This window comes from Cheilinus undulatus, linkage group 21 (genome assembly GCF_018320785.1).
Source record: "Cheilinus undulatus linkage group 21, ASM1832078v1, whole genome shotgun sequence".
Classification (NCBI taxonomy): Eukaryota; Metazoa; Chordata; class Actinopteri; order Labriformes; family Labridae; genus Cheilinus; species Cheilinus undulatus.
Window position 1 is genome coordinate 6792874 of NC_054885.1, and position 12575 is coordinate 6805448.

The 12575-nt window shown below is 39.7% G+C and overlaps 2 protein-coding genes across 4 annotated transcripts in view; both read right to left on the reverse strand.

The window, feature by feature from the left end:
• srebf2 (sterol regulatory element binding transcription factor 2) overlaps positions 1-4325 on the reverse strand; it is a 35875-nt gene extending 31550 nt beyond the window's left edge. For both annotated transcript variants that reach the window (XM_041817379.1, XM_041817378.1), the window contains exon 1: positions 3994-4325. In XM_041817379.1, the coding sequence (XP_041673313.1) occupies positions 3994-4084 (91 nt within the window). In that variant the 5' untranslated portion in view covers positions 4085-4325. The remainder of the gene's footprint in view (positions 1-3993) is intronic.
• A 1237-nt stretch (positions 4326-5562) lies between these two features.
• LOC121503564 (GTPase IMAP family member 4-like) lies at positions 5563-11976 on the reverse strand. Of its 2 annotated transcripts, XM_041778033.1 has the most exons (3): positions 11814-11976; positions 8173-9754; positions 8002-8122 (listed from the first exon to the last, which is right to left on the reverse strand). In XM_041778033.1, the coding sequence occupies exons 1-3, from the start codon at positions 11833-11835 to the stop codon at positions 8119-8121; spliced, it is 1608 nt and encodes a 535-aa protein (XP_041633967.1). In that variant the 5' UTR covers positions 11836-11976; the 3' UTR covers positions 8002-8118. The 2 variants fall into 2 exon arrangements, with proteins under 2 accessions (XP_041633966.1, XP_041633967.1); XM_041778032.1 differs by having other exon boundaries at positions 5563-9754.
• Positions 11977-12575: the final 599 nt, after the last annotated feature.

Here is a 12575-nt window from a genome sequence, read left to right on the forward strand (position 1 = left end):
ACTACATCAGATTTTAATTTTCCCCTTTTAAGAGTGGTACTATGGACCTTCTTCCTGCTGACCTCTCTAAGAAGTTAGCAAACAGTACATGTGGACTCATTTACACCTCTGTACATTTCTGATGTCATCTATTCTTTACTTTTGGTGCGTTGCACACTATCCCTGAGCTCATGGACAGAAATATTCAGCTGCCTGATCATTACACCAGTAATGACATTGTATTTAAATCCATGTACTTTAATACAAAGTTGGTCCCACTTCTGCAGCTTTAACAGCCTCTACTCTTCTTGGAAGGCTTTCCACAAGATTTTGGGGTGTTTCTGCATTCATTCTGTAGAGCATTTATGAGGTTAGGCTCATGAATCTGAGTTCTAGTTCATGCCAAAGGGGCTTGATGAAGTTGAAATCAGGGCTCCATGTAGGCCAGTCAAGTTCTTCCACACTGACCTCATGTCTTTATAGTCCTTTCTTTGTGCACCGGAGAGCAGTCATGCTGGATTAGAAAAAGACCTTCCCAAAACTGTTGCCACACAGTTGGAAGCACAGCATTGTCCAAAAAGTCTTGGCATGCTGAAGAATTAAGATTGGCCTTCACTGGAGATAAGAGGCCTAGTCCAAGCCCTGAAAAACAGCCCCATACTACTATCCCTCTTCCACCAAACTTCACTGTTGGCACAATGCAGGCAGACAGGTAACACTCTCCAAGCATCTGCCAAACCAAGACGCATGACTCATGACTCCACAGAACACGTTTCCACAACTCCTCACTCCTGTGTCGGTGTGTGAGACTTGCATGCAGCTGCTCATCCATGGAAACCCATTTGTTTTTGTGCTCATATCAATGCCAGTGGAAGTTCAGAACTCTTCACCTATGACCTCGCTCTGTGATTTTACGTGGTCTTCGGCTTCATGGCTGAGTTGCTGTTGTTCCTAAACGCTTCCACTTTTGAATATCATTTACAGTTGACTGTGGACGGGATGAAATGCCACAAACTGTCATACTGCAAAGGTTGCATCCATCAACCTATTTAGGATCACAAATATTTACAAATGCTGACAGCATGGCTAGGTGCTTGATTTTATGCACCCGTGGCGACAGGTTTGATTGAAACACCTGAATTCAGTAATTAACAGGTGTGGCCATATACTTTTGTCCATATAGTGGATCTTAAAGGTGGACAATGGCGCAACTTCTGCTGTGGTTAGCATTCATGCTTATTGAGCTTTCAAAGTCTGGTGTGGAAACTGCGGAGCATGCTCAGAACACTTCGTCCAGACTAACATGCATTTTAAAAGTCCAGTTTTAGTCTACATTTTCTAACTGCATGTAAACATACTGATTGACAGTGGACACATGAATAGAGTCTAACTGTGCAACCCGGTCCATCTCACCCCAGCTGACACTCACAGTGACTCCCATCAGTCCGGTCTGGTGATTTAGCACTCTGTAAAATTCCAGTCTAATGGAAATCTGGTGACTCTGCACTGGCCGGCACAACACCAAAATCCTAATCCATTCACAGTGTGCCAAGAGGGGGAACATGTTTAGATAAGGGAGGAATGAGATCAGGATGCTGTTTGTTCACTGAGAGGATGGCTGCAAAGTGAAGCACTCGATATGAACAGAGAACACATCCATCCCATAAATACGCTGCCAAATTCACTGAACATGCTGAAACAGTCACAGAAGTCAGCTAAAGTACTGATTCTTCACGTTTTATCCAGAGGCTCTGGGCTCACAGTGAAACCACTTCACTCTGTAAGGTTGTTGTTGATGTTTTAAAGTGAAACAAACTTAGTCATGTTAAAGATCAACAGTATTTGAAAGTACAAAAATGAAAAAAAACAAGTCTACTTTACAGGACGGGTGTGTAGGGACATCAAAAATCGCAAGCAAGCACCTCCAAACTGTCTAAAGTGTGCAACATGTTAGGCCATGTAAAAGAGTTTGCATGTAAGTTTCATATCTAAATAAAGAAATGAGCTATACTGGGAGCATCAGACTCTCATTTTTCCAAGCTTCACTCTCCCATCAAGACTGACGTTTGTTGGTTCAAATATTTAGTTGCTGTTGTATCAAATCAGACGCTGATGTAGTTTTAGTTTTCCTAGAATCACATCAAAGTTTTATGTGACAAGCCCTCACTTGTGTGTTACGTATCACTGCCCACACTCAGCTTCCTGTAACCTGTTCTGTGGAAAATGACACGCTGTCTTCAGCTCCACCCTATTACTTTGTCTTTTACATCTTGGCTCTTCAGATAAAAAATTTAATTAGAAATAACTGCAGAAAGAAACATACGAAAATAAAGACCTGAGAAATAAAATATAATCAAAGTGATCGATAATTAAAAGGAGTTGGGGCATAAATGCTCCCAAAACTCATGATTGATTTGAGAAAAACCATGACAATAGAGACTGCACGGCTCAAGGTTGCCAATATCTGTGATGCTTTCATTAATTTTAATACCGTACTTTTTCAGCGACAATGTGAAAAAAAGACGATTCAAATCAATGACACAAAAATTGAGGACAATGTAGTATTTTTTAAAGCAGCAGTAGAGCAAATGCTTTTGACTTGTCTTGTTGAAATCAGAAATCAGTCGCTGAAGACCAAAAAAATTTAAAAGGAAAAAGGGCAGCTATTTTGTGATTTTGTTGTCAGAGAATTTGAATACAGGGATCTTATCGTTCAAAACTGATTTCAGCCTATGTTTTTTATTCATAAAAAAGTGATGACATTGGTTCCTGAACCCAGTTATCGTGATAGATATTGTATTGTCAGATTGTTGCATTACTAGTTTTATAGTGAGAACTACTTAAGTGTTGAAATTTACAAAAAGTAAAAGTTTTCTCTTTTTTGGAAAATAAAGGTACTTCTAAGGGGTTAATAGAGGGACACTTAAAGTACTATTTAGTACACAAGCCTTTTATGTAGTCATGTAATTGCACAGCCTAACATCCTGTTTGCAATTAATTGTGTTGCACTAATGGTTCTTAAATCTTTTGGTACTTCAGAATTATAGCATATCTGTTATTTAGGCAAAATAAAAATACTTTGTTCTAACCTAGAACTGCCAAAAGAGAAAGAAAGAGGGCTGACAAAACTGCACAAAAAGCATCAGCAACTTTTTAAAGATCTATTGTACAACCAAGCAAAAACTTGCTGATTCATTCTTCTTATTATTATTATTAATTGTAGTAGTAGTATGTTTTTGTGCAATGCAGACAATTTGCAAGAGTTGTCTGCAATTTCTGGTGATAAAACCAATAATGTCATTGTGCTGTTCCAATGGTTAGTAAAGTTAAGAATCAAACAAGCCCTGTTATCAAAAAACAAAACAAAAAAAAAACATAATAAAATATTCAGTCCTATTTTTAACCCAAAACTGCCAAAAGAGAAAGACTAAGTGGGCTGAAGCATTGGCAACTTTCAAAGATTTTTGTGCAACTAAGCAAAACATTGGTGAGAAAAACCCACAAAAACACTACAAATCTTTAGTACTATTCAAACTTAAAACTGCCAAAAGAAAGAGGGGGTGGACTGTCAGGATTGCACAAAATCTTCAGCAACTTTCCAAAAATCATTCGCACAATTAAGTGAAATATGATGTTCTTACATGTAATTTACACAAATGTATAAGAACTATCTACTATGTAATAAAAACAATAAATTACACATTCTTGTGAGCCTGTGGCTTCTTTTTTTGCCGCCGTATCAAAGGGGTATCGATATCGTTCGATATAATTATCGTATTGAAATTGAAAATTTTGGAATTGGGACAACCCTAGAAGAGGTTTGCAACCAGGTATCCATCCATTAGGTGCCTGATAAATAACCAGACAGTGAATAGGCTCCTTTGAACACCTGTATTTGTGTCCTGTAAAGTTTAACCCCCTCAGGTACATGATGAGCATCTCTCAGGAAATAAACAAACCCAGACTGAGGAAACCACAACACTAACAGCCTTCAGAAGGGTCATGGAGACTCACCGTCGATGTCTCCCAGAGTGAATTCGTCTCCTAACTCCGCTAAAGTCGTGTCCATGTTGTCCATGGTGGGGATGTACTCTCCACTGTCCATCCTGTCAGCGGCTCGTCACCCCGGCTGTCACCGGAGGGCAGAGGGAGGAAAGAAACACCACCCACCGGCTATTCTGCGGCGTTCAGCGACGCCCACAACACCTTTAATATGATAATGAAGACGCTTCTGTTCGAGACAGGCAGTAACACGACCCCGGAGCCTCCAAAGAGGCAGACTTTTACGTCGATAAACTCATTCACATCAATTAATGCTTAAGACGGCGCCATCTTGTTTTACGCTCTTTGCGTCATTCACAAACAGACTCTGTGGCTCAAAGCGTTTTCTGATTGGCTCAAAGCTAGCAGTTGTTGTCCTGAGACCAGTCATGATGGACCAATCAGAAGGCTGTATTTGCCGTGGTCTGATAGTACGTCAAACATGGGAAGCTTCAGTGTTATTTGAATAAACCGCGCCCCCTACCTTCATGAATAGAGGTGAACGTCATTATGGAAATTTAGTACTAAAATAACGATGATTTAAGGAAGCCCACAAGGAATTTTAATCAAACTCTTATGTCACCAACAAGAGTAAACAAGTCGGCTTTTTAAAAAAAACATTTCATATGTACAGTTAAAAAATAACTGCAAGATTCCGCAATATGACACGTGTTATTTTTTAATAATTAACATTTAACTTGAAAGTATTTGTCATTTATTTTTGGTGAGATTTCATATTTTGGTTTGCTAAATGGCACTTTTTCATTGCAATGACTGTCCGACTGAAAAAACTGTATGATGACAAAGAAAGGGAAATGTATAAATATTGAATGTATTTATTTTGTTTGAGAAGAATTATAGTCAAAATTGTAAACTAACCGTCCTCTATATATATTTAGATTTTATATTTTCCCAAACATTTCAAGTTGAAATGGAGCACTTCAGGCAATAATTAAATAGACAAAATTAAATAATAAAAGTGTAGAAAACATTAACATTTTTGAAACCATGATCTCCCCAGGTTTTGTGTTTTTATATTCTCATCTATATAAAGTGAAAGTGGGTGTTTTCAGGGGGCTGTGAATATGTGCATGGACTAAAACCATATGGAAGTCTGTTTTCTTAACATCTCCACTTACTTACTAACTTCACCAGGATATCAAAGATAGTTTTCCCTTAATAACATGTTCACTTTTCAACATCTGTTTAATACAATTAAAATGTACGTGTTCTCACAGGAAACAAAGTAAAATAAACCCATGCATGCTATCTTAGGGCTTCTGTGATGATGTAACCTACTTTGTAAATGTCTATTTTTTTGCCTATCTAAAACCAAATCGAAAATTGAAAACAGGAAATGGCCCAGTATTGGGTGTTGAGGACATCTGTTTGTAGTTGCTGTGGTATCAACGTTTAAGATTCTGGTAGCATGACAACACTACTTAATAGTGGTATTTAAAAGGATGGTTGTAATCCTATTTTCAGTTTAAAAAACATAAAAGGTTATAAATTCACAACAGAGGACAAGACGCAAAACACGAGTATTTAGCAATGGAAGTTTATTTGACTGCAGTAAAGTTAAAGGTGTAAACTGTTGATAGCTCAAACATAACAGCAGACAGCACTTGTGTGTTTTATGTATTACAATTAGTGCATCAGTACAACCATCATCAGTCTGTAAAAAATGTCTTTTAATACTTTTGTACATTTTAACACCCATTGCTTTAGTGAGTGTGATTATATTAACACAAGTATCTTCATCAGAAAATTGTGAAACACTGTGCTTATAGGAACTTCCTTCTATGTCTTAAAAGTTTTTGAAATTTTCAATAAGAGTAAATGAAACGTGGAGAACCTTCACGTTTTTCATCGAGCTTCAGAAGCAGAGTTATGACACTGACATCTTCAGCAGCCTGGCTGCCACAAGAAGACATCTCCCTTTATTTCTTTCATGTTTAAAATATATAAAATGATATACGCTCATATTCAAAAGCAATCAGCAGTGAGATTAAAAACAGCTTTAAAAGATTAGTATAAGATTTTATTTAAAATTATGAGACCTAAACCAAAGCTGTTCTGCACAGATGAGGACCAGGGGTGAGGCAGAAAATAATGCTGTACACTTAGATTAATGTCAAAATGTTGAGGGGAAAGAGTCACGATGTGGAGGATAAAGTCAAAATAATTAGAAAAAAGTAGAATTTTGGAGAATAAAGTTGAATTATAGTTTTAAGAGAAGAAAAACAAAGCTTATTAGACAAAAACAAACAGCACATCTAAAGCCCTGTTCGCACAGGATTAGTATTACATAGGGAGCTCAGGCAATTTGTAATAATCGCACTGGACATCTGTTTTTATTTTGTTTGAAATGACCATGTCTGCAATTTGCAGAGTGAGAATTCCAGGGCAAATTAAAGCAGGTAATACTAATCCTGTGCGAATCTGCATCTCTGTGATTTAGGGTGGTGATTATATGTTTTTACACTCCATGTGGCTTTTTCTGCTCCCCTTCTATGAAAAAAATAATTCAGGCTGAGTAGGAGATTTTCAACAAAACTTAAGACACATATGGGCCATTATACTGCTTTTCTGACTTTATTCTGCTTGATTCCTTCATCTTAACTGAACCATTCAAACGTAAAATGTGCACACCACTGCTCTCTTGATATGCTGAGCGTCTCTGTTCTGCTTCCTACAGCTTCTCTTATGTGCCTGATCTTATATCAGTATTATTTAGCCGTATAGCTCATGCATAACACAAGTGACGATTTGAAATGTGTCGCTCAACCTTCAGTGTTTAGGCTGCAACAGTGGATCTGTGTGAGGAGAGTTGTGGATGTGTAATGATCCCAAATTTCTAGAATTATACAGAATTATATCCACAACATCACCTGCATAAAAACTATTAAAAGTAACATCAATGGGAGGGATGCTCGACTTTCTGATCAGCGGCAGATACTCACAGGTGACTTATGTGACCTCGATGCCTTATGGGAGAGTTAGAGGAGATATTTCACCAGTTTATTAGTTGTGGACAGCTTGCTACAGATCTGAAAAATGTTAAAATATAAACACAAAGAGGGGAAAACACTAAAGAGCATGTTGTCTATTGTAAACTCTGGTTAACAGTCTGTATAGGACACATGAATGAAACGTCACCTGCAGAACACAATGTGCACAACACTGCATATTTGGTATGAATTTTAGAAACAGAAATTCCCATTGCATTTTCACTGCTGCAGCCATGCAGCACCCTTGTTTACTTCAGAAATGTCTGTAAAATTAGCTACATTACAGACTTGCAGACTTCACACAGGTAATTCTAATCCTGTGCGAACAGCACTATAGTCAAATAAGAGCTGACTTTATTCTCTAAATTTCTACTTTAATTTCCTGAAATCTTAAATTTATTTCCAAAATTTCTTCTTAAATCTCATCATTTTGACTTAATTCTCAAGAACACAGCATTTTCTTCCTCCTGGCCCTAATCCCCATCTGTAGTTTTGTGACAGAACCCCTCGTGTTTTATCTCACCCAGCATTGCAGATGTCAGTGAACTCTTCCAACAAACATTTGCAATGCTAATTTTTGCCTTCAGTCATGCAGCTTATGATCACTCCTACATGAAATGTTGAGTCTGTGACACACAGCTATTTATTTCTAAATGGTGCGTTCTTCAATGGTGATAACAGCACAGCATCTTTGACTATGTTAAATTTCTGTGGCGTGTGTTGCTTCATCACAAGACTAGGAAAATCCAACCAACCTATCTAATCCATGGTATTTTATCTTTAAGCGTCTATCTATTTGTTCCAGTAGATCTCATATGATTTCTTCTCTGAGTAACTAGCTTCTGTTGTCCCTGTTCCACTCCTGACTTTTTCTTTCACCACCTTCACTACTAAACCACCAGCTAAGGCGATGCCTGCTGCAGCCTTGCCGATCTCAGCCACAGCATTCAGGATGCATGTTGTTGCTGTCACTGTGCCCCAGGGGTCTGATGCAACTGTGCTTGCCACCGATGTCACACTGGGGCCTGTTAACCCACACAAAACACCAGGAGACGCTGCAGCTGCTGGGACAGCCACAGAAAGAGCTTCACCTGCTGCAGCTGCGTTCAGACTTCCTATAGCAGGTGAAGCTAAACTACACTGAGCTGCAGAAGCATTCATTACACCTGCTGTTACTGTTGATGCACTTTCAGCTCCACTGAGAGCTGCCGTGCCCGCAGCTGCTCCCTCGAGAGCTGCACCCAAAGCAGCTCCAGCTCCCAGGGTGCCTCCCACACCCGCTGCCATCCCAACAGCGGAGACTCCTATGACGCTAACCTGCTCCAGAGCATCAAGAGCGCCCTCACCTGGGCTGGCAGCCTCAGCACCGGCAAGAGCTCCGACAGAACCGCCCAAAACGCCGCCTGTCGCTGCCCCCAGAGCAACAGCAGTTTTCCCTGAGGCTGCTGCCACTATCGCCCCCACAGCTTTCCCAACACCTGTCCCTCCAGCTACAGACATCCCGGCTAACTGACCCGCAGCAAAACCAACAGAGTTCCCCATCAGAGAGGCCCCAGCGGCTGCAGCTAGAGGAGCAGCCGCCCCAAACACGGCTCCGACGGCCATGCCTGTGGCTCCAGCAGCCACCAGGATCTTGATTCTTTCCAGAACTTTAGCAGAGAGAGCCGCCTCCCTCCTGAAGGATGAGCGGAGAGACTGTCGCCTGCTCATGGCTCGGCTGCCTTCTCTACGCCTGCCTCTAAACTGATCCCTGCATCGTTTTACCCCATCCTTAAAGAAGCTGAAGGGGCTGCATTTCCTCTCCTCTCTCCATCTCTCCACCCTAAAATCATCTCCATTCCCTCTGTCTAACTCTCTCCTCCTGACTTCCTGTGATCCCCCTGCTCTGTTGGACTCCAGATCACACTTCCTTCGTTTCACAAGCTTAACCTGTTCTTCCTCACCTTCTGCTTGCCCTCTCTCCCTCATCATCCTCATCTGCTCCTCTGTGATCACAGCCTCAGCCTCTAAAAACATCTTATTGGTGTAAAAGCCCATCTTAGTCTGTCTCACCATCTCATCCACCTTTTTTAACAGCTCTTTAACCTGTGCAGAGTTCCCAGGGTCCTTGTTGTTGAATACATGGTATCTGCCCCCACAACTATCAATCAAAGCTTTCAGTCCATCTGGAGCAGTCTCCCTGAGGTACTCTTCGATCCCCATCCCCTCCAGGTCGTCACCCCTGGTAAAAAGCAGCAGAGTGTGCTGACGGAGAGCATCGTCTCCAAATATCTGCTTCAGCTCACAGGCCGCCTGACTCTCACTGTCTGTGTACCGTCCTACAGGTACAACTAAAAGGAAAGCATGAGGTCCGGGAGCAGACAGAGACACACATTTCGCAATCTCTGCATGGATCTGCTCCACACTGAGGTGAGTGTCCCCAAAACCAGGCATGTCAACCACGTTGATCCTCCTAATCCTCCTCTGTGGGAGAGTCTGTCCTTCATCTTTGTCCTCCTCAGTGAGGTCGACGCTCCCGAGCTGGCACACCTGGGTGACAGAGCTGGCGCTGATCTGTGACAGAAACTGCCCCCGACCCAGGATGGTGTTTCCAGACGCGCTCTTTCCAGATCCGGTCTTTCCGATGAGGACGAGCCTGAGTTCTTCACCCAATCTGGTTTCAGAGGTGTCGCCGTCTTTCTCACCCTCCATCACCGGCGTCATCTTCTCCTCTTCCTCATCCCCTGGTGGAAAATCAGAGCAAAGGAAACTGTCAGTAACTGCCTTTTCCATGTGGAATAATTCATGGAGAAAAAAATCTAAACTGAATGCACATTAAAAAGAAATAATCCCCATTACTTTATTATCCATAATATAAAAACTACACTGTGATGTAACTGTCAACTCCAGCTGTCAAGTTTCAAAAGTTCACTCCTTTTAAATACCACATGTCCTGAAACTAGTCCATCTGTTATTTTAATGTTTAATCATGTCAAAAAGCACTAAAGCTTTTAAATAAACTACAGATGTTCAGTCATTTTTAACCAAAGGCTGCATTGGGAGAAAGAAAGAGAGGACTGTGTAAATAAATAGCACACATGTCTAGTGAAATGTTGCAAACAGATCTGTGCAATGTAGACAGTATGCAAAAGTTTCCCTGCAACTTTTTGCAACTAAAAACAAGAAGTGTGCAAAAAATGTTCTGTTAGGGGAAATGCTGCCATAAGATATTATCATCAGAGCATTATTGTTAACCCCTTATTCTGAAAATGTTATAAGCTGTGTTAGTTGTTTGTTTTGTTTCATAAAGTAATAGGTGCATGCCAGCTGACCTAGTGTATCTATAAAACGGCCTGAAACAAACTTTATTCTGTGTCAAATTCAGTCAAATGATCCAACTCCTGCAGACTGGAGCCACACACAGCACTTTGGGAACCTAGTATGGTGCAAGGCCGGAATATGTCCGCACAAAAAATCTTTTCTCTCTCAAACTCCAGAATGTATCCATGAAAATGAAATATTGGTTTTCTGTTAATAAAAGACTCCTTAAAAACACACACAGCAGGCATAAGCATGCATCCATGAATGTCAAAGAGTCTATGTATTCATGGATGTCTGCAGCACTCCACATGGCCAATATTTACAGGTGGTATGGGTAACTTTTCTGCTCATATATCAGCTTTTAAGTCTTAGCAGAAATTTTCATACCTGCCAATTTAATGCTGATATTATTGTGCATTCATACTTAAAAGGATGTTATAACTGTTGGTATATCACAACTTCCTCATACAATACTTTAAGAAATGCAAGTGTGACTTTAACTTTTGCACTGACATGAACTGAATGTTTTTAATAAATTAGATCCAGCCAATTTCCTAACAGGTATGAAAGATAGAAATTAATTTAGCAACCTGCAAACTTTCCACTGCACAAATACACCAGCAACAAAAGTCAGATTCTTAGTTCCCTTTCCTCTTTTGTGTTGAAATATATTTCTTGTCTGGTTGCGTTTTAACAGCCTGTTAGCAGCCCTACAGCACTTGCCAATGTCTACATAAGGTACACTGCAGTACAACATGCTTTCAATTCAGATATCATACAAAAGACTTTTGGACCACGTGACCATTGTGGTTGTATGTGTAGAAAATTGAACTTGAAAATTTATAAGTAAATCATAAACATAAAAAGCTGCCACACAGCTGAAAGTGCACAGAATATTAGTGCAGTTTAGAAAGTATGCAAAAGTTACCTGCAGTTTTTGTTTAGTTAAACCAGAAATAATCCAATCTTGGGCACATATTCTGTAGGAGAACTTTCTACATGTAAATTTAAGGCGATATTAATGCTATAAAATAAATGAAATTGCTCATATTTCATGCTAAAAAAGTCATTTACAATCACATTGACTAGTGTACCATATGTATTCCCGGATTTGTCCACACAACATTTTACTAAAATGCAACAAAACTAGAGAAGTCTGAATTTATCAGGACAGTTCTGGACATTTACCGGACAAGCTAGTTAACGTTATTGTACAGAGAGCTAACGTCAAAGTTAGCTTTAATAAGATAGTTTAAACTCGTTTATTGTGATTTTTTCCCCCTGAGACAAACTTGTAAATTAAACGGCAACCATAAAGCATAAAGATTTATTTTCAACCCGTTAAATCACGTTGTATATCTGCTATTTGACAGCCCACTCGTAATAAACGTTGACAGCAGAGGCTAATAATAGAGCTAGCTTTAGCATGTTGCTAACTTCTGACGAAGAAGCAACGATCAAAAATGAGCAGATTAATCTCACCTGAGTTCAAGCTGAGAGACATTTCCGACTTGAATATCGTCTGTTATCTGCAGTCAAGCTTCCTTGTGCATTGTCTGGATATTTTGTTAGCCTCTGGAGCTAACTGTTGGGCTCAAACTCGGCTGAGCTAAAACACAAACATTGGACTTTGGGACAAAGTGAAGGTAGCTGCTGTCTGCCCTCTGTTGGCTGAGCCGTTACTCTGATTATTTCACTAAAAAGAGTCAATAAAAGATAATTTAACACGTTTTTGTACAGATCAGAGTCACTTTATTTCGTTAAAGTTGATAACAAAATGGCTTGTATTTCTGCAGCAATGATATTCTTCCTCTGAATATACATATAGTTTTATAACAGTCGTATTACTATTCCAAAAGTACATCAATCCCATTTCCATAGATCTAAACCAATAAAGATGGAAATTTACAGAATAGATAATAAAGAAAAACAATAAGAAGAGGGGAAATTAACACAGCTGGATCAAGTGAAGGGTCAAACATTGTATTGGGCTTTTTTATTTAGGTTGTTAAAATACTTTTTTGATTCCACCTGTTTTAAAATCAAACTATTCAGTTATTTAGTGATTGATAGTATTTTAAAGGACTGAAATTTTCATAATTTTGTATGACAGGTGTTTAAGAGGGGAACGAGTCCATCAAAAATTGCAGGCACACTGCCTAAAGCAGGGACAGGGATAGGCAAATTAAGTTACTAAAAGGGCCGCCTAGATTTTATTCTCACTGCCAGAGGGACAAATTTGTA

Bases quoted from the DNA above. Each gene is read 5' to 3' on its own strand.
- LOC121503564 (XM_041778032.1), bottom strand. From the start codon at position 11,835: ATGTCTCTCAGCTTGAACTCAG. The intron at 9,755-11,813 runs GTGAGATTAATC...ATTTTCCACCAG, and splicing joins GTCTCTCAGCTTGAACTCAG to GGGATGAGGAAGAGGAGAAG.